General features: G+C 36.5%; 1 protein-coding gene across 1 annotated transcript in view; it reads right to left on the reverse strand.

Moving 5' to 3' along the window:
* LOC131620252 (uncharacterized) overlaps positions 1-15,455 on the reverse strand; it is a 38,888-nt gene extending 23,433 nt beyond the window's left edge. Inside the window, exons 1-4 of the mRNA XM_058891251.1 lie at positions 15,337-15,455; positions 15,176-15,250; positions 14,353-14,639; positions 14,169-14,249 (exon numbers count right to left, since the gene is read on the reverse strand). Coding sequence (XP_058747234.1) covers positions 14,169-14,249; positions 14,353-14,639; positions 15,176-15,250; positions 15,337-15,438 — 545 coding nt within the window. The 5' untranslated portion in view covers positions 15,439-15,455. The remainder of the gene's footprint in view (positions 1-14,168; positions 14,250-14,352; positions 14,640-15,175; positions 15,251-15,336) is intronic.
* Positions 15,456-24,222: the final 8,767 nt, after the last annotated feature.

Here is a 24,222-nt window from a genome sequence, read left to right on the forward strand (position 1 = left end):
TTCCATTGTCTTGAGTCATTCATTTATGCTTTTGTATTTGGTTGCTTGTGATGTTTGCCATGAATCAAAAACTCATTTGTGAGTGTATGCTTGTTCTTACAAACTCCCCCTTTTTGATGATGGCAAATACCAGATTGAATGACTAAATAAAGCTCCCCCGAACTAAGCTCCCCCGTACAAGCTCCCCCGTACTTCTCAATTCATCTCCCCCTTTGACAACATCAAAAGAGAGAAACAGAAAGGTGACAGGAAATTATAATAAACAGCATTATGCGTATCATATCCAAGCTTGAAATTTGATTAAAACATGTATGACGTCATTATAAGCATGTTGATTGATATCATATTACAGTATCAATGAAATTTTTGGAAATGAACAACAAACATGTTACCACTTTCATCATATTGATTTGATGTTGAGCTACCTTCATACTAGGACAAATGTTAGCTTGGACATAATCAATATATATATATAAAGTAAAGGAATAAGGTTAAGAACACAAACGGATTTAGCTCAAATTAGAGATATCTAATATCCCTAATTCTCTGCGAATGTTGAAGAACTGCTCCGTTGCAAGAGGTTTGGTGAAAATGTCAGCTAGTTGCTTCTTGCTCTCTACATGTTCAAATATAACTTCTCCTTTTTCTACATGATCCCTTAGGAAGTGATGCCTTATTTCAATATGCTTGGTTCGTGAGTGTAGAACAGGATTCTTACTTAAGTTTATAGCACTTGTGTTGTCGCACATGATAGGTATACGATCGAGCTTGATACCAAAGTCAATGAGTTGTTGCTTGAGCCATAATATCTGAGCACAACAGCTTCCGGCAGCTACATATTCTGCCTCAGCAGTAGATAATACAACCGATACTTGTTTCTTGCTATGCCAACTTATCAATGAATTTGAGAATAGATGACATGTTCCACTGGTGCTCTTTCTATCAGATTTGCAGCCAGCAAAATCTGAGTCGGAGAATCCTACCAAATAACACTCATTTACCTTTGGATACCATAGGCCATATGTAGTAGTTCTACGTAGATATCGCAGAATTCTTTTGACAGCTTTTAAGTGAGATTCCTTTGGACAAGATTGATATCTTGCACACATACACACACTAAACATGATATCTGGTCTTGAGGCAGTAAGATACAATAGTGAACCTATCATGCCTCGGCACAATTTCACATCAACCTCTTTACCTTTCTCATCTTTGTCTAGGTTAGTATTTGTTGCCATAGGTGTGTCAATCTCCTTCGCTTCACTCATTCCAAATCTTTTGAGCAGCTCTGTACAGTATTTATTTGACTTACAAACGTTCCATGACTGAGTTTCTTGATTTGTAGACCAAGGAAGAAATTTAGCTCACCCATGAGACTCATCTCAAATTCACTCTGCATAAGCTTAGAAAATTCTTTGACAAGTTTTGCATTAGTCGACCCAAATATAATATCATCTACATAAACTTGAACCAAGAGTATATCTTTATCTTTTCTTTTAATGAAGAGAGTAGTGTCAACTTTACCCCTAAAGTACCCTTGACTAAGTAGAAATTTGCTCAAACGTTCATACCAAGCCCTAGGGGCTTGTTTGAGACCGTATAAAGCACGTTTCAACTTATAAACATGAGTTTGATACATGTAATTCTCAAAGCCGGGTGGCTGATCGACATAGACCTCTTCATTTATATAGCCATTTAGAAAGGCACTTTTAACATCCATTTGAAATAGTTTAAAGTCTTTTGAACAAGCATAAGCAAGTAAGAGACGAATAGCTTCGATACGTGCTACGGGAGCGTACGTCTCTTCATAATCAATACCTTCCTCTTGATTATAACTTTGAGCAACTAATCTAGCTTTGTTTCTAGTGATAACTCCGTTTTCATCAAGTTTGTTACGAAAAACCCATCTAGTACCGATTACTTGATGATCTCCCGGATGAGAGACAAAATCCCAAACATCATTCCGTTTAAATTGGTTTAATTCTTCTTGTATGGCCATTAGCCAATGCTCATCAAGTAATGCGTCCTTAGCGTTTTTCGGTTCAACTTGTGAAACAAAAGCAAAATGATGACAAAAGTTACTTATCTTGGAGCGTGTTGTCGCGCCCTTTGAGATGTCCCCTATTATGTTGTCGATTGGATGATCTTTAACATTTGTCCAGGCCTTAGGAAGTTCTTCATTGTTTGAGATGCTTTCTTTTTCAACACTATCATGAGACTCATCTTTCTCTTTCTTAGCATCTTCCTTTGCAACACTTTCACTTTCGTCTTCCTTATCTTTGACAATGTCTTCAGTAGATGGGCCTGCACTATTAAAAGATATACCTTTCTCGACACATTTTGCATAAGATTCATCAAAAGGACACGTGAACTGACTCTTCAACAATAAGTAGTAACTGAATTGAGAGAACCTATATGCCTATATGCCTTACTAGATTGAGAGTAACAGAAAAAATATGCCTCCAAGTTTTAGCATATAAATGTGGTTTACTCATGTGTCATTAAACATGATCTCTCTTTTCTTAATATGTTCTATTGTGCATCCAGAATTTGTAAAAGTTACTTTGAAGTTTGTAAAAGTTACTTTGAAGTCTTTGTCGCACAATTGACTAATATTTAGGAGATTATGTTTAAGACCTTCTACTAGTAACACATCAGTTATAGTTGTGGTAGACGGGTTACCTACACTTCCTTTACCAAGTATAGCTCCCCGATTGTTGTCTCCATATGTGACATACCCCTTTTTCTTTGCGTGGAACTCAACAAAAAGTGATATGTCTCCCGTCATGTGTCTTGAACATCCGCTATCAAGGAATCACAACCTTTCGGCAATGTCAAGACACATTTCCTGCAAAATTAATTTAGAGTGGAAGGTCCCCAATCTTTATTGGGTCCTTGGTAGTGAGTACATAAATTGTTGCACTTTGGAAACCATTGAAATACTCCTTTAGGAACTAAAATCCTCCTAAATTTGCATTTTTCAATGGTATGACCCTTTTTGCAACAATAGTGACAAGTAATATGATGAGAGTATGCTGTTTTGCTAGTTGATACTTTTGGTACAAAAGTGTATTTACTATATAAAGGAGTATACGATCTTTTGAACTTATTTGGATTAACCGCAAAAGTCACTTTTGGTTGTAGAGCCTTATCTAATTTGGCCTTTAGATCTCTTACTTCTTTTTGCCAAATATGACATGTCTCATAACCAAACCATGATGTAGGATCTTCCTCAATTTTATCCTTTTGAATATCTAGCATAGATTGTTTTAAAGCTTCCATATCCTTTTCGGTCTTCTCAACTTTTGCTTCAAGATATGAAAAAAATTTCTTATTTGAGGCCAAAAGTTTGAAAGCTTCAATTGCATCTCTATGTAGTTCTTCAAAAGCTAATTTTAATTGAGCATGAGATACCTTATCTACAAGTTCAGGTTTAAGATGACTTACACGTTTCTTTTTCTTGTGTTGATGAGCCGTAAGACATAAGTTTGCCGATTCTTCTTCATCGCTTGATGAGTCTTTACTTGAGGAATCACTTTCCCATGCAATGTAGGCTCTTCTAGGCTTGTTGTGACTTTTGCTTTGATTCTTCTCTTTCTCCTTCTTAAGGTATGGACACTCCGGTTTGTAATGACCAACTTTACCACAATTGAAACAAGGACCTTTGGATTTTCCTTTGTTATTTTCATCTTGTTTATACTTGTTGAATTGCTTCCTATAGTTGATCAAACTTTTGTCGGAGTGTTTTGCTCCATTTTTCTTTATGTATTTGTTGTACCTTCGCACAAACAGTCTCATTTCCTCATCATCGGAGTCTTCATCATCACTTGTATCACTATCCTCTAGCTCTTGTCTTGAGGTCTTGGAGCTTGAAGCTTTTAGAGCTATTGACTTCTTCTCTACCTCTTTCTCCATGTTCTTCTCTTTCTTTGCCCTTTTCTCATGCATGTCAAGGCATTTAAGGTGTTGTTCATGTTCCTCTAGTTTACCAAAGAGAGTGGTAGTGTCTAAAGTGTTTAGATCATTCGCTTCCTTTATTGCTGTAACCTTGGGTTGCCATTCCCTGTTCAAACATCTTAAGATTTTGTTAGTAGCAACTGCATTAGAAACAGGTCTATCAAGAGAATTTAAACGATTTTTCAAGTGAACGAATCTCTTCTGCATGTTTTCGATGGATTCACCGTCTTCCATGTGGAAGAGTTCGAACTCTTGAGTTAACGTATTGATTCTAGCTAGTTTGACATCATCCGTTCCCTCATGGGCAATTTGCAATGTGTCCCACATAGCTTTAGCGGATCTACAATGGGAAACGCGATAGTATTCATCAACTCCTAGAGATGAGATTAGAATGTTTCTCGCTTTCCAATCGTATCCATATCTCTTTTCATCTTCAGCATCCCAAGTATTTTCTGGTTTTGGAACAACTGCACCAGCTGCATTTGTCATGGAGATCTGAAAGGGACCATTGACAATAGCTGTCTAGATGTTCCTATCAATTGCATTGATATGGACACACATACAATCCTTCCAATAGCCATAGTTTTCACCGTTGAAAACTGGAGCTCTATTGTGAGCCCCTTTAGGTTCGGAAGCCATCTTTCCAATAAGTGTTTCACGTAGCACGGAATAAACCAGAGCTCTTGATGCCACTTGTTAGACGCTGGCCTAAGGATCTAGAGGGGGATGAATAGATCTCACATAGTTTTTCGGAATTATTTCAAACTAAAGCGAAAGCAGTTCTGAATCGACTTGCGTCTATTCCGGACCGTTATTGCAAGGGTCGTATATGTGACAAAACCACAAGATAATTGAGATAACGATGAAATGATATGTTATCGAATCAATATGTTTCACAACAGAAAATCGATTAACTTCTAATTTGATAAACTTTGGTTTGCAATACAGTGATAATGGAAGAAGCAAAAAGACAAACACTTGGTGATAATGTTCAAATTGATGGTGGTTCAAGATGTGGTGAATTGTGATGTTTATGCAGAATCTTAATTCACAATTTTAACACTTGAATCGTTGATCAATTTGCAATTATAACCAAATATGAACAGAACGTAAATGAAAAGATAAAGGCGACAAGAACACGATATTTGTTCAGGCAGTTCGTCGATCGTCCTCGCTACGACTACGTCTGCCCCCAATTCCAAATTGAAATTGGGAAATCTTCCATTAATATTGAAAGCAGTTTATACAAAGAAGAAAACAAAGCGATAAACAATAAACCAAATTTGTTGATCCTTTGAATCTTCTTCCCCCTTAATCTTGAGCCAGATCAAGGTCTTCCAAGAGCTTCACTTTGATCCCTTTCTGCAGTGTCTTGAATTGCTTGAACACTTGTTCTTCAATCTTCACACTCAGTTGGATCCTTGATGAAGCCTCTTGATAAAAACCCCCAAAATTCACCAATCTTGGAGGACAAAACCCTCAGATTTTATTCACCAAAAAACCCCACAAATCTTCACCCACTAGGAATCTTCAATTCCGTTCCATGGACGTTATCGAACTCGATCACTAACCCTCAACACAAGAATGATTATGTGTAATTTTGTTGGAGATGATGAAGAACGAAGATGAGAAGCCTTTGTGTATCTTTCAGTTGTTGGTGTTGTTTGAATAATTAACATGGAATGATATATATAGTTGCTGGTATGTTGGAGCAGAGTGAACACATGATTTGGGAAGTTTTCAGCAGATAGGTCGACCTACCTTAGTGCTTAGGTCGACCTAATAGAAGTAAAATGAGCCAAATTGAATTTGTTGCCAGTTGGGTCGACCCATTGGTAGGTTAGGTCGACCTAGAATCAGTTAATTCAGCTTTTTGGAGATTTCTTCAGATTAGGTCGACCTGTGGATGTGAGTGGGTCGACCTAACAGTGATATGAGAAAAAACTCTTCAGTTTAGGTCGACCTGGGAGTGTGGGTAAGTCGACCTAACAGTGACCTTGTCAGTTTTGTTGAGTTTGCTCTGGTTTTGAGTCGACCTAGGGCTTTGCTTGGTCGACCTAACAGATGCAATACCATTTTCTGAGTGATTTGAGCTTCATAATCTTCCATTGTCTTGAGTCATTCATTTATGCTTTTGTATTTGGTTTCTTGTGATGTTTGCCATGAATCAAAAACTCATTTGTGAGTGTATGCTTGTTCTTACACTTGTTATCATCAAAACTAAGATATTGATCAGAACAAATCTTGTTCTAACAGGTACCACATGCATGTGCATTTGTTAGAGTCGCATTTCATTTGTGTGATTATGATGTTATGTGGTTTTATGTGTGAATTTATGTGACTTGATGTGAACTTTGAATATGATTTTATGTGAGATATTGTGACTTGTGTTGTTGATTGAAACAGTGAAGTAAACTAGACGGTAACGATTATACCACAAGGCGATAATTATTATAACTTGAACCTGAATATACTGTTTATCATCACCCTATTTATATTGTTTGATATCTCACCCCTTTCTTTTGTTTCACTGTTACCTTTATACTGGTAACTGTCATACCCAAATTTTTGACCTAATATACCACCTCATATCATTTGCATATGCATCATTTGCATCTCTAATAAATTGCATAGTTTGTGTTTGCTACTTGTGACTCAGCAGGATTTAAACAAGAAATCATTCATCAGTACAAGTAACAACCAATTAGGGTTTTGTTCTCCCTTCATCTCAAAGGAACTATCTTCATCAACAATCAACATTTGGCCCTCAAAAATCCATTTCAACAAGCTCAAAGGCTTTGAATCGATCAGATTAGGGTTTTGACTGAAGATAGCATACTCCTAATTTTTACTCAGGATTTGACCTAATGACCTGGGACATGACCTCAAGACCCCAAGTACATCATTTTGACCTAATCTATTGACTCAAGACATCTCCAACACAGGGACTGATCAACAGTGAAATTTCAAATCATCAGATTAGGGTTTTTGAACTATCAGGGACTGAAATCAGGGATCACATTTGGGAAACCCTAAAAAGCTCCAGGGGATCACTCAAAGGTTTCAATCATCTTCAAATAATCCCTATGACAATATCCAATGGAAATTACATCTCAATTTAAGATCCACAGTCATCAATCTCATCAGGTCGACAATTAGGGTTTTTGACCTAATTCACCTGAACCATTGACTTTTTAATCAGAACATGGTGCCACAACTTAAACAATGGCTCAAGGTCCTCCAATAATTCAATTTGATCCATTCATACCATTCATTTGGTGAGGATAGCCTGGTTCATTTGAAATCTCCAGAAACGCGATTCGTTTGAAAAAGTCAACTGTACAAGATCACCATTGACTTTTGGGGAATTTTGGTCAACCATGACTTTTGAAGTTTTGAATCATCAATATATGATATATGAAGTCATTTGATCAAGAAAAATCAAGAAAATCAATCAAGAATCAAAAAGTCAAAAGTTTGACTTTCATACTTAGAAAAATTTCTAAGTGTTTTTCAATGATTTTTTCCAAACTTTGGAAGGGAATAACTCAAAATTTCACCTACAAACTAAAAAAAACTTCCAACATGAAAGTTGTAGATTTTGATCCAATAAACAACTTTTGTCACATAAAATGATTTTCCAAAAGATCAACCATTTAAGAGATATGGAGCTTCAAAGTTGGTATCTTTTGAAAATTTCACTTAAAATCTCACTTTCTTCAAAGTTCATGGATCTTTTTCACCCATTTCCTTAAAGGTCTTGAAGAAACTTTCAACTAGGGTTTTGAAGTGTGTAACATGAGCTTTCCAAAATGTCCAAGATCATGAAAAAATATGAAGCATAGCTATGGTTTTGAATTTTGCCATTAGTGATCATTTCACTTGAAATTACAAGCCCTTTTTTGCCAAAGTTATGCATTACTCTACCAAATGATGCAAGCAATGATACACATGTGCAATAATTGGAAGATATTTCTTATTTGAAGATCAGAATGGAAGAAGATAAGAATCTTAGAAGATTAATCATGATTAAGTCATTTTAACCATTTGCATTTAATGTGAAAGATTCCACTTTATCTCCAAATGCCAAATCACCATTCTTTGATCAACTTGCAAGGCTTTGTATTCAGAATCCTTGGCCTATAAATAGAGGTTCAAATCACTTTCAAAATCACACCAAAACCTCATAATCATAGGTTTTCTTCTTCTTTCTTGAATTGCAAGTTTCATAGTTTTCAAAGAGGTAGAATTTCCAACCTCCAAACCCTTGAAGTTATGGCCAAAGTGATGGTTCTAACATTCCATAAACATCATATGGGATGTGTTTGATCCACTCACACACCCCAAAATACCCTAAAACTCAGAATCACTCTTCAACCTCCATATGAACATTAAATGAACCTTATCATGCCAAAATCCATTCTAGCTCATTTCTGTCCAAGTTAACACTTCTAACATCTCATATATATCACATATGAACTATCCAAACACTCGTCATCAACCTGAAACATCAGAATCATCAAGCTCGATTCTCACTTACTCCTACTGCAGATCGGGTACCACTAACTGCTCCAGGTGTTTTCAATTCACTCCAAGCATCCAAACATGTTCTATAAGGTCCATTGAAGCTGTCCAGATCAAGCAGCAACATCTGTAACACCTCCAGGCTCAAATTCGATTTCTAGTTTTGCCATTTTTTAGGTAAGTGCTCATGAACTTCAAACTCCATGAATCATGCATCATAAATGAAATATTGCTTTGCCATCTTGTTTCTGCACCATCACTGAATAATAACCCTCAATCAATTGCATCATATCATGATCATACACGATTTCACAATGATTTGTCATATTAGGGTTCTTCGTGTTCATCAGAAAATTGATAGCCTTAGAGTGGAAATAAATGAAATTAAAGGTTACAATCATGTTCCTTATGAAAAATCGAGCAAGATAGACTATCTACTTGATCAAAACAATCCAGTTTCAAAGATTTTCAAAATCAAATGGGGATGGTGTTCTTGGCGCCATTTTTTGTTCAGAAAATTCAAACACTTGTTTTTAAATATAATTAAATGAGCGTGTATCATTAATAAGCTGCACGCGCAGCTCAGTTGGTTGTTGTTTTGGCTGATAAGCATAAGGGCGTGGGTTCAAGCCCTTTGGAAGACAAAACCTCTTTTTTTTAACACTATTTTTCTTTATTTTTCTTCACAACTTCAATCCATTAATTAACCAATCAAAATTCATCATTTTTACTTCATTTTTTGTACATTATTCATTTAATATATATATTTTATGAATATATAAAAAAATCACAAAAATATTTATTATTTGGTATATTTTTATTAAGTTTAAAATGACTTGTTTTTTAAATGTTTTAATACTTTAAAAAATAGTTTTTTCACTTGATTTTCAAACTTAATCACTTGTAATTATTTTTGTGATCAAACCCTAATCACTTAGGTCTTAATTAAGCATAAAATTTGTTTTTATCTTAATTAAGTTGATTTCTTTCAAATTCAAAACTGTTTTAAAACGAACGATCAAAGTTTTTCAAAAACAATAAACCATTTCTTTTTGGTTTTCTTTTCAAAAAAAAAAACTCTTGATCAAATCTTTTTGGATTGATCAATTGATTTTCAAACACGTGGCCTCTCGAATATTAGAGAGTATAAGTCCCATTCCTTTTCTTTGTACAGTTTTTCTTTAAACAGAAAACTTCTTTCAAAACAAAAACTTTCAAACTGTTTTCAAAACCTCGCGCTTTTAAACAAAACAATCAACCATGTTTTATGAAATAAAACATGGGCCTCTACATAGGTATAAGTCCCATTCCCTTACATGAAATTAGGTATTTCATTGTACATACACTTTTTTTGTACATACCTCGATCAATTTGATTTTTAACCTAGAATAACAAATCAAAAATGAAGGTTTCCTTTAAATCTTCCCAAAAATACCATGGGCCTCCATGTAGGTATAAGTCCCAAGCCCTCTTGTAAATACTTGTTTACGTAGCTTTTGAATAAACTCAATGGGCCTCTCCCCGAGTATAAGTCCCGAGCCCCCGTGCATACAAACGGATCATCCTTACAGGTATATTTCCTTCATAAACTCCATTGTATACACACACCTTGTTATATATAACTGTTCATATTTGCTCATATTTGTTCATGTACTTGTTCATATTTGTTCGTACTTGTTCATATTTGTGATTGTGTTATATATGCTTGTTCAACTTAGTACAACACTAGGTTCCCCATAGCCTCCTATTGGGCTTCGTGCAAAGAATCTCCCTAGTTTAGGTTAGGACATAGAGTATGGTTTCCCGGTGAAATTGCTCTAAGAGCTCAAACCAACTATACCATGCCTCCTCTTGGGCTTCGTACAAACGACTTGTCCCTCCCATAGCCTCCTATTGGGCTTACAGTGCAAGGACCCTCGATTGTCCCTCCCATAGCCTCCTCTTGGGCTTACAATGCAAGGACCCTCGGATAGCCTCCTCTTGGGCTTCGTACAAGGACCCACGGGCTTCTTATAAGCATCCCCAATATCCAAATCAAATACCCTAGGAGATTAGACATTTATCATCTCTACGATAGGAGTATCTCATCTATATCATCACAAACAATCAATCAAACTTTTTTTGCCACAAGGCTGGCTAATCAATCAAACCGTTTTGCCACCAGGCTGGCTGATTAATCAAAGTTTTTGTCACAAGGCTGACTTCATTGAAACTTTTTCCACAAGGCTGGCTGTTTAATCAAAACTTTTTGTCACAAGGCTGACTTCATTGAAAGTTTTTGCCACAAGGCTGGCTAAACAAAAAAAAAACATCTTTGTCATTCTAAGCGCCATAAGTGGCACAGCCCAGGGCTTATAATGAAAAGATTTCAAGCAAAATCAAACAGATGTATGTGATGATATAGATTAGATACATCGAACATTTAGATGACATTTGTCTCTTATCCTTTGCTTCCACTAGCATAAGTGGGAACTACGATTGCTCTGACTTTTGTTAGAACAAGAATTGTTCTGATCAATAATCTTAGTTTTGATGATAACAATGTATATGAATTTTGCTCTAGATAATGTGGTACTCTAATCCTATGCAATTTCCTTTTCAGGAAATATATAAAGAGTATGCACAAATCAGCACTAAGAAGCTTTGACTCAGAAGGTTCAGCATGCAACTTCAGCACATGGTCTGGCAAGACATCAGAAGATGGTCAAGCAGAATCAGAACATGGTCTTTTAGAAGCATCAGAAGAACTTGAGTTCAGAAGCAGAAGCACTGAAGTCATGGAATCACGCTCAGAAGCAGATCAAGATCAGAAGATGCTCTGCACCAAGCTGTTTGTACTCTGATGATTTTCAACGTAGTATTTACAAAGAACAAATCAGAATCAAGTACTAGATGGCAGGCTACGCTGACTGACAAAAGGAACGTTAGAAGCTATTAAAGGCAATGTCAGTAGTCACAGCAAAAGCAAGGCTCGAGGTAGTTGACAAAACAGTGAAACATTAAATGCAATGCTGTACGGAATACGCAAAGCATTAAATGCTCTCAACGGTCATCTTCTCAAAACGCCTATATATATATGAAGTTCTGATGAGAAGCAAGGTTACGAATCCTGAACGAACTTATTCTGAAAAACTTGCTGAAACGCTGTTCAACTCAAAGCTCAGAAACTTCATCTTCAACCTCACTACATTACTGTTGTAATACTTTAGTGAGTCTAAGCTTAAATCTGTAAGAGAAATATCACAGTTTGTGATTATCGCTTTTAAGAAGCAATTGTAATACTCTTAGAATTGATTACATTAATTTGTAAGTAACTAGAGTGATCAAGTGTTGATCAGAATACTCTAGGAAGTCTTAGCTTGTGTCTAAGCAGTTGTAATTAGAGTGATCACGTGGTGGTCAGGATACTCTAAGAAAGTCTTAGCTTGTGTCTAAGCATTTGTTCCTAGAGTGATCAGGTTGTGATCAGAAGACTCTAGAAGACTTAGAAGTTGTCTAAGTGGAAAATCATTGTAATCTTGTGTGATTAGTGGATTAAATCCTCAGTTGAGGTAAATCACCTTGTATAGGGTGGACTGGAGTAGTTTAGTTAACAACGAACCAGGATAAAAATACTTGTGCAAATTATTTTTATCTTACGAGTTTTTGAAACTACACTTATTCAAACCCCCCCCCCCCTTTCTAAGTGTTTTTCTATCCTTCAATTGGCATCAGAGCGCCGGTTCTAAGGTGCAAGCACTTAACCGTGTTTAGAAAAGATTCAGGAAGAGAAAAACGCTTCAGTAAAAGATGGCTGGTGAAGTTCAAACAAATCCAACTGCATCTACATCTGGCTCTGCTGAGCAATACAATGGTAACAATGGTTATACTAGACCACCAGTATTTGATGGTGAAAATTTTGAATACTGGAAAGATAAACTGGAAAGTTACTTTCTTGGTCTGGATGCTGATCTATGGGATCTTCTGTTGGATGGTTACAAACATCCTGTTAAAGCTACTGGTGTAAGGCTCACGAGAAGCGAAATGACTGATGATCAAAAGAAAGATTTCAAAAATCATCACAAATGCACACTACAACACGGAAGGGCTTTAAAAGCGCTTTTTATGGGCTTTAAAAGCGCTTAAAAGCGCTGTGAAAGGCAGCGCTGGCGTAGGTAACAAAAGCGCTTCAAAAAGCGCTCTGGTAGGCCCCCCCTATAAGAGCGCTTTTCTGGAAAAAGCGCTCTGGTAGGCCCCCCTATAAGAGCGCTTTCCTGGAAAAAGCGCTCTTGTAGCCCCCCCTTTAAGAGCGCTTTTTCCAGAAAAGCGCTCTGATAGCCCCCCCTGTGAGAGTAAAAAATAAAAATAAAACGCAACATACGAAAGCGCTTTTGGAAAAGCGCTCTTATAGGGTGGGCTTTAAGAGCGCTTTTTCTGGAAAAAGCGCTCTGATAGCCCCCCTATAAGAGCGCTTTTCCAAAAGCGCTTTCATATGTTGCGTTTTTTTTTTATTTTTTATGCTTTTTTATTAATCTTTGGCAGCGCTTTTACTAAGAAGCGCTTTAGTAGGTGGACCTTTAAGAGCGCTTTTTAAAAGCGCTGTCGTTGCTAAATGAGGTATTTTAATGTGCAGCCTGTAATTTAATCCTCTCAGTCGACCTGTAATATTTTCGACCTGTAATATGTTTTCAACCTGTAATATTTTCGACCTGTAATTTATTTTCGACGATATTATTTCAGCCATCAGTAAGACAATATATATACTAATATAATACCATTATAATATCCAAAATTTTATATATACATCATTACAACATCAATAATATTATAGTTCAAATCGACACAAATCCTACATGAAAAAGCGCTTAATATAAAATTGACACAAATCCTCTTTTATTTCTTCCAACTTAAGTCTCGGGTACCCAGCAGCACGGAATTCGTCAAGGTACTACAAAACAAAAACATAATATGAATGATACATTTAGTTAAATGTAATAAATTATATGAAATTATCTTAAGTTATAAATTCATACCGTGAGCGGAATCTCTAATTGATTTGCCTGAAGGATTTCTTTCATAAACCTCAATACAAAGTATCCGCAATCGTAACTGTTTCGCTGTTGCGGACACTACATAGAAAAACAAATAAGATTCTATAGTTGTCTTGTTTTATCAAGTAGCATAAATATATTATAAGCAAAATTGTGAAAAATAATGTACCTGCACTTGGATCCAAGTAATGTTGTTAGATTTAGTTCGGGATACCTGTGCGTCCCGTTGACTTCGGAACACTTGTATTGATCTAATTAACAAATATATAAAAGCATATGTTTAGATCAATCCCACAAATAAGTAAATATATAAATATACACGAATATATATTTAGAACGATCCCACTTACAAATCAACGATGTCCTTCATAGCCGGATAATTGGTCCATTCACCATTTACCGAATTCAGATAATACACGACTTCCCTTATAGGGTTGATAGCAAGCAGCAACCAGTGTGCTCTATAAATTAAAACAATAGGTTATATGAAAATTTTGCTATACACAAAAGAAACAGAGATTAGATGAACAAAGAATGAGAAACTAACCCTACTGGTCGGGTATTATACGCCCAAAGATGCAGACTTTCTGTATTACCGGTGGACATGAATCTATCGACTAAGCGCTGCCTAACTGATTCCGGTTCCGAAGCAATTGCCATTCCGCTGCAATGGCGGAAGACCCGAAACGGAATCTGTTAGACAATGGATTCCCGCGCAACACTCTGTCATACAACAACCTTAAATAAAAACATAATAAACATTAGATTATTTTCATTGAAATGTGTAAATAAATTATATTGTGGGACTAATTAAATAATATATCGGATGAGTGAATATTACCGGATGTATGAGTGCATGTTAGTGACGCCTAGTTGATCATGCCTAAAAATCTCCTCCAAGTCATCAATTGTAATAAGTGACTTGAATTCAATACCGAAGACACTTTCATCCATATCGATTTCACGTAAAGCACCATCCTTCATATCGGACATATCAACCATTGTTGCGAGCGTCGACCGGTATCGAGGCACAAAAGCACCGCCTTTTTTTCCCGCTGGCTTCGGAGGACCAGTGGGTGGTACGGTACGAACTTGCTGCGTCACTTGTTGTGACTCCCGAGCGGATGCCTAAAAATCATATAAGTTAGGTAAAATATATGGCCAGTTTGTTTCAGCTTTAAAAAAATAGATTTTTTTTTGTATTTTTGAAAATAGATTTTTTAAAACCGTTTTCCAAAATATTACAAGTCTTTTTATACTCGTTTTTTCTAAAATGAAACACTAATTTTGACATCTTAGAACATAAACATAGATTATTGAAGACCAAAACTTAGTCAAAATCGCAATTTTTTAAAAAAGTTGTATTTCAAAAATGATTTTTATGAAAATCTATTTGAAATAGCTTCAAAATTAAGTGATTTTTTGAAATTTTGATATCCAAATTTTTTCCCCATAAATAGATGAAATACCTAAAATCACATTTTAAGAATAATTATTCAAATAAAATTTTCATTTGAAGCTTTTATAAAAAGTTTCTTTATAAAAACTTTTGTCGCAAAATTTTGTAACACTATAAAAATCATTTTTAGAAAAAGCCAAAACAAACGGGCCCATAAAATCATGCAGATTTAGATTCAGATTAATTATTAACACTTTAAATGTACCTCTTTTAGTGATGCAACGGACTCCTCCTCCTGTAAAATCCCTTTACCCTTAATTGCGGGTTTTATAGGAGCAGTCTAAAATTAAAATGTAAAAAATAATTAATAAACGGTTTAGAATTGACATTCGAAAACTAAATGATTCATAATCATTTTCAATATACCTCATCACTAATGGTAATGAGCTCCGAGGGCCATGCAACAAATGATCCTATTGCATCTCGCAGCAATGTCGTCTCTGAGACCATGTCAGGTACCGGTAGCATCGCATCATGATCTACTACAACATCCACCTATACTTTCAGGTGTCCATCCGGGAGCGGTCTATGGTGAAGTAAATCTTCCAACTAGTCGATAATTCGGTTCCGATAAGTATAGTTGGCAAGATGAAATGCCCTAAACCAATAGTAAATATAAAGTCATTATCATTAATAAAATAGAACAATTTAAAAGGTAAAAAAATTATAATTACCTCGGGAAATTTCCTTTGATAGTTGATACTAGCCTTATCACTAGTTTCTTTCACCGATGAAGTGTTGCACTTTTCTCTCATATACATCTCTTTATCTCTTTGCAATTCAGAGACTTGTGCTTGCAATTCCTGCAACTTTTGCAACGCTTCTTCATTGGTAGGATTTCTTCTCCTAGGACTCTTGTAAAAAGAGGTTGGAGTCACACCATGACCCTTACCCCTCACCCGACCGGGATACTCAGGAGCATCTAGTGCTCTACTAAGTACGCTCCCCTCATCGGTGGATGCCGATTGCGACAAGGTCTCCTGTAATTCATTTACATTAAAAATCCATTTATATATTAAAAAACATTTGATTTAATTAAAGACACAATATTATACTTACACATTCAGTAAAAACTCTCTGAACTTCGGGATCGACAGCTTGATTCTTGCCCACACGAGCTTCCCTCCACAACACATGTACAGGAAGTGAGGTTTCCTCACTTTTAGTCTCCTCTAACTATGCATTGACACAAATGATAAAATCGTCAAATAAAACACATTTAGACAATTAATTAAAATGCATTTCTATTTACTTACAAGTTTATCCTCTAAGCGTGCATATCTCATACGCCCTTTTTTGTATGGATACGCGGGTTTGGATGCTCTCGCGCTATTCGTGGCACTCCTTTTCCGAAAATCTTCATCTCTTTGATTTACAAACTCAGTCCAATCTTTTTCACCAATGAAGATCTCATACTTTTTTGGCCGTCCCGGTGCCTCTTCAAGAAAGTTTCCATCTTTATCCTTAAGATAGGTGTTTGTCAAAAAAGCTTTCCACCCTCTATATCTTTTGCCGGCCAAACTAAGTATGTAGCGTCTACGATCATCTGGTATCTCAAAAGTCCTCTGCAAAAAAACATACGCATAGTGTGTTAGTATAAGTAATTTAAACAATTTATCATCAAGATAATAACAACAATTAACCATATATGATATATACCTGAAGCTCGTCCCAATTCGCTTTTTTTTTCGCATCCAACTCTTCGCTTTTCAGATTCCATTTAGCTGTGGAGACCGGAATATGCATACGAACAAGTGTACCAATATAGCTTGTCAACTTTGCAGAATTAGGACCAATTTCTTGTTTATCAGAATTCCAATCCAAACGGTATACTAATCCTTGGTCTCTATGTCGAACGATTCCCTTCATAATGGTGATGCCTCGTGCAACTTCTTTTGCTTCAGTATCAGGTGGAGCATTTGTATCCGTGGCATCTCTTTCTTGAGCATCTCTTTCTTGTGAGTTTTCTTGTGAGTTTTCTTTAGGAGCATCTCCATCCGGAGCCATTGAACCTGTATCAAACAAACTAAAGCACATTAGTACACTCTTAATAAGCTAACAATCTATACAAGTCAAATGGAAGTCAAACCATGCATGTACAAGTGTATCGGAAACGAAATCGGTACAAATCAAAATAAGCGTCAAAAAAGAAAGTTGTCGGAATTGAACGAAATTTACATGGCTATGGTAAAACGTCCCCACGGACTCAAAAATAAAGTCGGTTTTCTGAAATTCAGACCCTAAGCCCGACTTTTGATTACGGGAAGAAGCAAAACCGATAAAAAACAGTCCCAAAATGTAAAGATAAGTGCATGAGCAGCTCCAGAATCGTCAAAATAGTATAGTTACATGTAAAGAAGTCGACAAACGGATACATGGTTCAAAAGTTATGTACAAAACGAGAATATGCACCAAAATTGAATAAGTACTATACTATTGATTAAAACAATCGGTACAAATTGAATAAAACAAACTAGTCGGAATATGTATACTATTACCTTTATCACTAACGTCTCTTTCTTTTCTTGGTAGGATTGTGTTCTACGCGTCTCTTAACAACGCGGACGGTTGGATTGATCCAAATACCCTCATTATGATCATTTCTAGTACAAGATTCATTCTCATTTTGATCGTTTCTTGTACAAGATTCAATGCCAACACCAATATCACCTTGATCTTCAATGTTTTCATCAACTATTTTGTTAGATAAAAGCACTATAGACCATTTCGTACTTGTCGGATCATTGACATAGAACACTTGTTTAGCTTGAGAGGCTAGAATGAAAGGCTCATCTTTGTACCCTACCCTATTGAGATCCACTTGCAAAAATCCTGACTTATCCATTCGTATGCCACTATTATTTTCAACCCACTTGCAACCAAATACAGGAATCTGAAACTCCGCGTAATCAAACACCAAAATGCGCTCGATAACCCCAAAATATGACAAATTTGCAAATTTCGGATTTAAGTCATTCGCACTTGATATGTGCATTGCTTCAGCTACCAAGGTAACACCACTATTTTGCATAGTACTTTTATCATCCTGTTCTTTGGTATAAAATGTGTATCCATTAATAGCGTATGCGCTATAAGAAAGCACAATTACAGTTGGACCATAGGCTAAACATCTCAACCTTTCTGTTACTGAAGCAGGATCTGAATGATACTTTGAATAAATATGATCCCTAAACCACGGTATGAAACTTCGATTGTGCTCTCGTACTATCCAGTTCTCATTTCTATTTGGATTTAAATCTCGGAGAACAACCTTGTGCATTTCAACATACGGCTCAACCTCAATCTCATTGTGCAGAACATACAAGTGCGCTTGATCCCGTTCGACCATTGATACTGTCACAACTTTATTTCCAATTAGCCTTTTTCCTTCTTTTTTTTCGACAATATGAGATTTGGGGAGTCCAATTGATTGAACATTTGACAGATATTCAGTACAAAACTCAACCGCTTCTTCAACAACGTATCGTTCGGCAATACAACCCTCCGGTCGACTTCTGTTTTTCACGTACCCTTTTAATATTTTCATATAACGTTCAGCAGGGTACATCCATCTCATATAAGCTGGTCCGCACAATTGTGTCTCTTTCACAAGATGAACGACTAGATGAACCATTATGTCAAAAAACGAGGGAGGAAAATACATTTCAAGATCACATAAAGTAACAACTATCTCTTGTTGCAAATTGACCTGAAGAAGAAACACAACTTAGTTATTGCGCTTCTTACTTTTTCTAGCAGAATAGAACGTATACCTATTGGTAAAAAATGTTCCATTATAACATGACAATCATGCGTCTTCAAACTCTTTAACTTGAGGTCTTTCATGGACACAAGTCTTCTAATATCTGAAGAGTAGCCTTCTGGAACTTTAACTTCACTGAGGAACTTACACAATGTTTTCTTCTCCTTTCTAGATAGAGTGTAAACAGCATGTGGCAGATATGTTCGTCTTCCTTTCGTCACGGGTCCCAATTCAGTTCTCATTCCCATGTTTACCATGTCCTTCCTTATGTTAAGGCCATCCTTAGACTTTCCTTGTATATTGAGTAACGTACCTATGACGCTGTCAAATACATTTTTTTCAATATGCATAACATCCAGGAAATGTCTTACGTACAACGACTTCCAATATCGAAGTTCAAAAAAAATGGACTTCTTCTTCCACCCACCCTTGACAAGGGAATGTGCAAAAGGCTTGCCAAACTGAGTGCTCACATCTTTCACCTTTTCAAAAATTTGATCACCTGACAAAAAAGGCGGGGCTGTACCATGTTCGGCCTTTCCGTTGAATGCTTTTCTCCACCCACGGTAGTGATGATTAGAATTTAAGAATCTACGATGGCCGAGAAAGACATTCTTCTGACAAAGCTCCAATTGTGTCGTATCGGTTTCATATTCACAAACGGGACACGCCTTTTGACCTTTATTGCTGTACCCGGATAGATTTCCATATGCTGGAAAATCATTAATTGTTCCAAACAACATCGCCCTCAAGTTGAAACTTTCCTTCCTATACCCATCGTAAACCTCTACACCGTTCTCCCACAAAAACTTTAAATCTTCGATTAAGGGTGCCAAGTATACATCTATGTCATTCCCTGGTTGTTTAGGCCCAGAAATTAGCATAGATAACATCATGTACTTACGCTTCATACATAGCCACGGAGGTAGGTTATAGATCATAAGAATCACAGGCCATGTGCTATGCGAGATACTTTGAATACCATGCGGGTTCATTCCATCAGTAGACAATGACAACCGAAGGTTTCTTGCTTCTTTTCCAAATTCAGGATAATCAGTATCAACTTTCATCCATTGTGGTGAGTCTGCCGGATGTCGCAACTTTCCATCAATAATTCTTTCATCTGCATGCCAAGTCAAGTGTCTTGAATCGGTCTCACTACGATACATGCGTCTAAATCTCAGAATTATAGGAAAATACCATAAGACTTTAGCAGGAGACAACTTTTTCTTATATCGAGGGGCACCACATTTAGGACACTCATTCAACGCTGCATACTTGTTTCGAAACAAAACGCAATCGTTTGGACATGCATGTATCTTATCATAGCTCATGCCAATAGAGGACAACATCTTTTTGGCTTCATACGTTCGATTGGGAAGAACATTATCCTCTGGTAGCATATCTTTCATAAGGGCTAATAACTCTGTGAAACTTTTATCCGACCATCCATTGTCCGCCTTTAAGTTGTACAACTTTAACACCGCAGACAATCTTGTGAATTTTGAACAACCATCATACAACGGTTTCTCTGCATCGCTTACCAACCTCTCAAACATTTTGGGACAATCCGCAAGATCTTCTTCAAGCGCTTCTGCAATCTCTTCGACTCGATCGCAATCGTATTTGTCTGTGCAATCGTCGTTTGAAGCATACTTCTTATTACACCTCGACTCAGCATTCCCGTTACTTTTCTCACCATGCATTGTCCAACATGTATAACTTCTATCAATTCCAAACCGTAGTAAATGGGATCCCAACTGATTCCTGTCAACCTTACCCCCATAACAGCAACCCAAGCAAGGACACGGCATTCGAAGCGGGTCTTCGGAGTGCGCAACCGCAAACTCAACGAATTCCCATACCCCTTTCTCGTACTGTTTCGACAATCGGTTTGAATTCATCCATGTCTTATCCATGTCTTAATTAAGCTAAACAAATGCTTCTTGGTTTCTCTATCAGGTACTAAGGAATTCTGTCAAGATAATAAATAGCTATCATCATAATAGAATACCTAATCAGAATACCTAATCAGAATACCCGATTTCTTAAAGAAGACATTACCTTATTTCAAGGTAATATAAGTCCACAAACCAAAAAATTGGTTGAAAATGAAATCACTAGTAAAAATTTGAAAGAGAATAATGTAAAATTTGAAAGAGAATAATGTGAATGTTTCCCATCTCATTTCATTTCAGAAATAAATATAGATATTTCCTTCTTATCTTTTAAAGTCAATTTAATATATGAGCATGTTTTAATATAGTTCAATCCATTTCAAAACTTGTAGAATTCCATAAACCAAGTTGCAATAAAGTAGAGACATCAATATGAACTCATACATTAAATCCAAGACCAAACTAAGACACCTTTTTCAATTTACAAAATAGCAAGAGGAAGAGTTGAAATGTTTGTATTACATTCAAACATGCTCATAGTGCACAACGATCATGGTTTAGAATAAAGATAGCATTTTCATTCTCAATCCCATAAATAAGTAAATATATAAATATACCTCACGAAATAGTATGCCAAAGTTTTCATGTAATCAAAATAACAGTAGAACTTCAAAACTTATACTTTTATATAAAACCTCACGAAACATAGTTCCAATAAGTCAACAAAACCTGAAGCATAACAACCTAACTTAAGTATACTTAAGTATAGTTAAGAGCACAAACCTGAACTAAGGAGAAAGAAGAGTGGTGATATATTGGGAACAAGGTTAAGCAATTTTCTTTTAGAGATTCAGATTCTGCAGATACAAAGAGACAATCATAAGTCATCGTATAATAGAATACATTACTACTACCTTAGATACTTAATACAATTGAATAATATATGAATCTTGCTAAGATTGAAGGATGAAGTAGTTTATGTGTGTAAGTTAAGAACAATTGTTGATCTAATTAAATTCTGTTTAGCTAGAATTGTGACATGCCAAACATAATGCTGATTGCATGGTTGATAATTACATATTTTTTGATGCAGCATTTAGACGAGAAAGAGCATGATCGTACTATTGGCCTATACAAGAAAGTTCAACAGTGGATTAAGAGCTCAAAAAATGCAATGAAGCCATATTTTGACGAAGTTCATAATGTCCTCTATAAACTCAAAGTGAGGCTTTCAGTGCAGCAATCTAGTAAAGCAGATGACCAAATTAAATCTGGGAATAAAGCTCCCATAATTTCAAAGATATGACCTATCAATCATGTGTTTAAAATACTGGACACCATTTAGCCATGTCTAACATTTTATACATTGATGGTTGCAATTGTGGCTTGATTATGTATTGAGACTCATTACTGAGATTGCTAAGTTTGGCAGATAAAATATTTCAATCAATTCAAAGATTCATGAATCAACAAGTCCTTAATTCAGAAGCAAAATTGGCATTACATATGTTAGTTTGTCTGTTTTTTAAGTTTGAGTACAAAATAATTCAAAGGAGCTGGTACATTGCTGTATAGTATTTAGCTATGAAGAAATATGACAATAAATTTGTATACAGACTTGTCTATTCAGCAAGAGAATCAAAAACTAATAATCTAAAACTAATAATCTTTAACCTCAAGAAGTTCTATTCAACAAAAATCACAACGAAACAATCATTTCGCAAGAGAATCAAGAATCTCGACAACAATATCACATAACCCATAACCGAAAAGTTGATGAAAAACGAGAAGAAACGAACCTGTGAAGAAATCGACGGGTTTTCGGGTACTTAGGGCTAACGAGTTTCCGTTGAATCCTGAGAGCGAGCTTGTAAGTTCGTTTGAGCCCCAAGAAATACGCAGTTCCGAGTGTTATCTCCCACAGCAACACTTTGGATGGATTGCTTGTAAATGCGATTTGTAGGAAGGCGGCGACATGGAGAAGGAGGCAATACGGAGTGGAGCTGAACGGCTATGCCCGTGAGTTGAAGAGCATCGGAGAAGAAGAAGAAATTTTGGGGTTTCAGCGTCGATTGAGAAGAAGAAGAGGAACTGAGGAACGTAACTGAGCAAAAGGGGTTTTTGTTTTAATTTGTTTTTAAAAATTTAATTTTAAAATGACCTATGAAAGCGCTTTTGAAAAGCGCCTTAGTAGACATAGCTATACCAGCGCTTTTAAAGGAAAAGCGCGCTTGTACCCCACCCCCTATAGCAGCGCTTTTAAAAGCGCTCTCATAACCCCCCCTACCAGAGCGCTTTTCAAAAGCGCTCTCATAACCCCCCCTTACCAAAGCGCTTTTCAAAAGCGCTCTCATACACCCCCCTACCAGAGCGCTTTTTAAAAGCGCTCTCATACCCCCCCCCCCCTACCAGAGCGCTTTTTTTCATCATTTTCCTTTGTTTATTAATTTTGTTTTTAGCGAACCCTACGAGAGCGCTTTTTGCTAAAAGCGCTTTAGTAGCTGCGCTGCTACAGTTTAATTTTGGCGTAATGGCAGGACTGTTTTGCTAAATGCTATCTCTCATGCTGAGTATGAGAAGATATCTAACAGGGAAACGGCCCATGACATATATGAGTCCTTGAAAATGACTCATGAAGGAAATGCTCAAGTCAAGGATACCAAAGCTCTTGCACTAATCCAGAAGTACGAAGCCTTCAAGATGGAGGATGATGAAGACATTGAGAAGATGTTTTCAAGATTTCAAACTCTAACTGCTGGATTAAGAGTTCTGGACAAAGGTTACACCAAAGCTGATCATGTAAAGAAGATCATCAGAAGCTTGCCCAGAAGATGGGGCCCAATGGTGACTGCATTCAAGATTGCGAAGAATCTGAATGAAGTTTCTTTGGAAGAGCTGATCAGTGCCCTGAGGAGTCATGAGATTGAACTTGATGCAAATGAACCTCAGAAGAAAGGTAAGTCTGTTGCATTAAAATCTAATTTTAAAAAATGCACTAACGCTTTTCAGGCTGAAGAAGAAGATCCTGAAGAATCAGAATCTGAAGAAGAAGATGAAATGTCCATGATCTCCAGAAGGGTAAACCAACTCTGGAAGAGCAAGCAAAGGAAGTTCAGAGGCTTCAGAAGTTCAAAGAGATTTGAACGAGGTGAATCTTCTGGTGACAGAAGATCTGACAAGAAGAAGGCTGTCTGCTATGAGTGCAATGAGCCTGGACATTACAAGAATGAGTGTCCAAAACTTCAGAAGGAGAATCCCAAGAAGAAGTTTCATAAGAAGAAAGGTCTTATGGCAACATGGGATGATTCAGAATCAGAATCAGACTCTGAAGATGAGCAGGCAAATCTGGCACTAATGGCCACAATGGATGATGGATCAGAATCTACATCAAAATCAGATTCTGAAGAGGTATTTTCTGAACTATCTAGAGAAGAGTTAGTTTCCAGTTTAACAGAACTTCTGGAACTCAAGGCTCATCTTAGTATCAAATACAAAAAGCTGAAAAAGCAGTTTGAATTTGAAACTAAGAAGCTGGAATTGGAAAATTCTGAACTGAAGGAAAAAGTTTTAAATCTATCCAAAGATAGTGGA

Source organism: Vicia villosa, linkage group LG7, assembly GCF_029867415.1.
Source record: "Vicia villosa cultivar HV-30 ecotype Madison, WI linkage group LG7, Vvil1.0, whole genome shotgun sequence".
Lineage (NCBI taxonomy): Eukaryota > Viridiplantae > Streptophyta > Magnoliopsida > Fabales > Fabaceae > Vicia > Vicia villosa.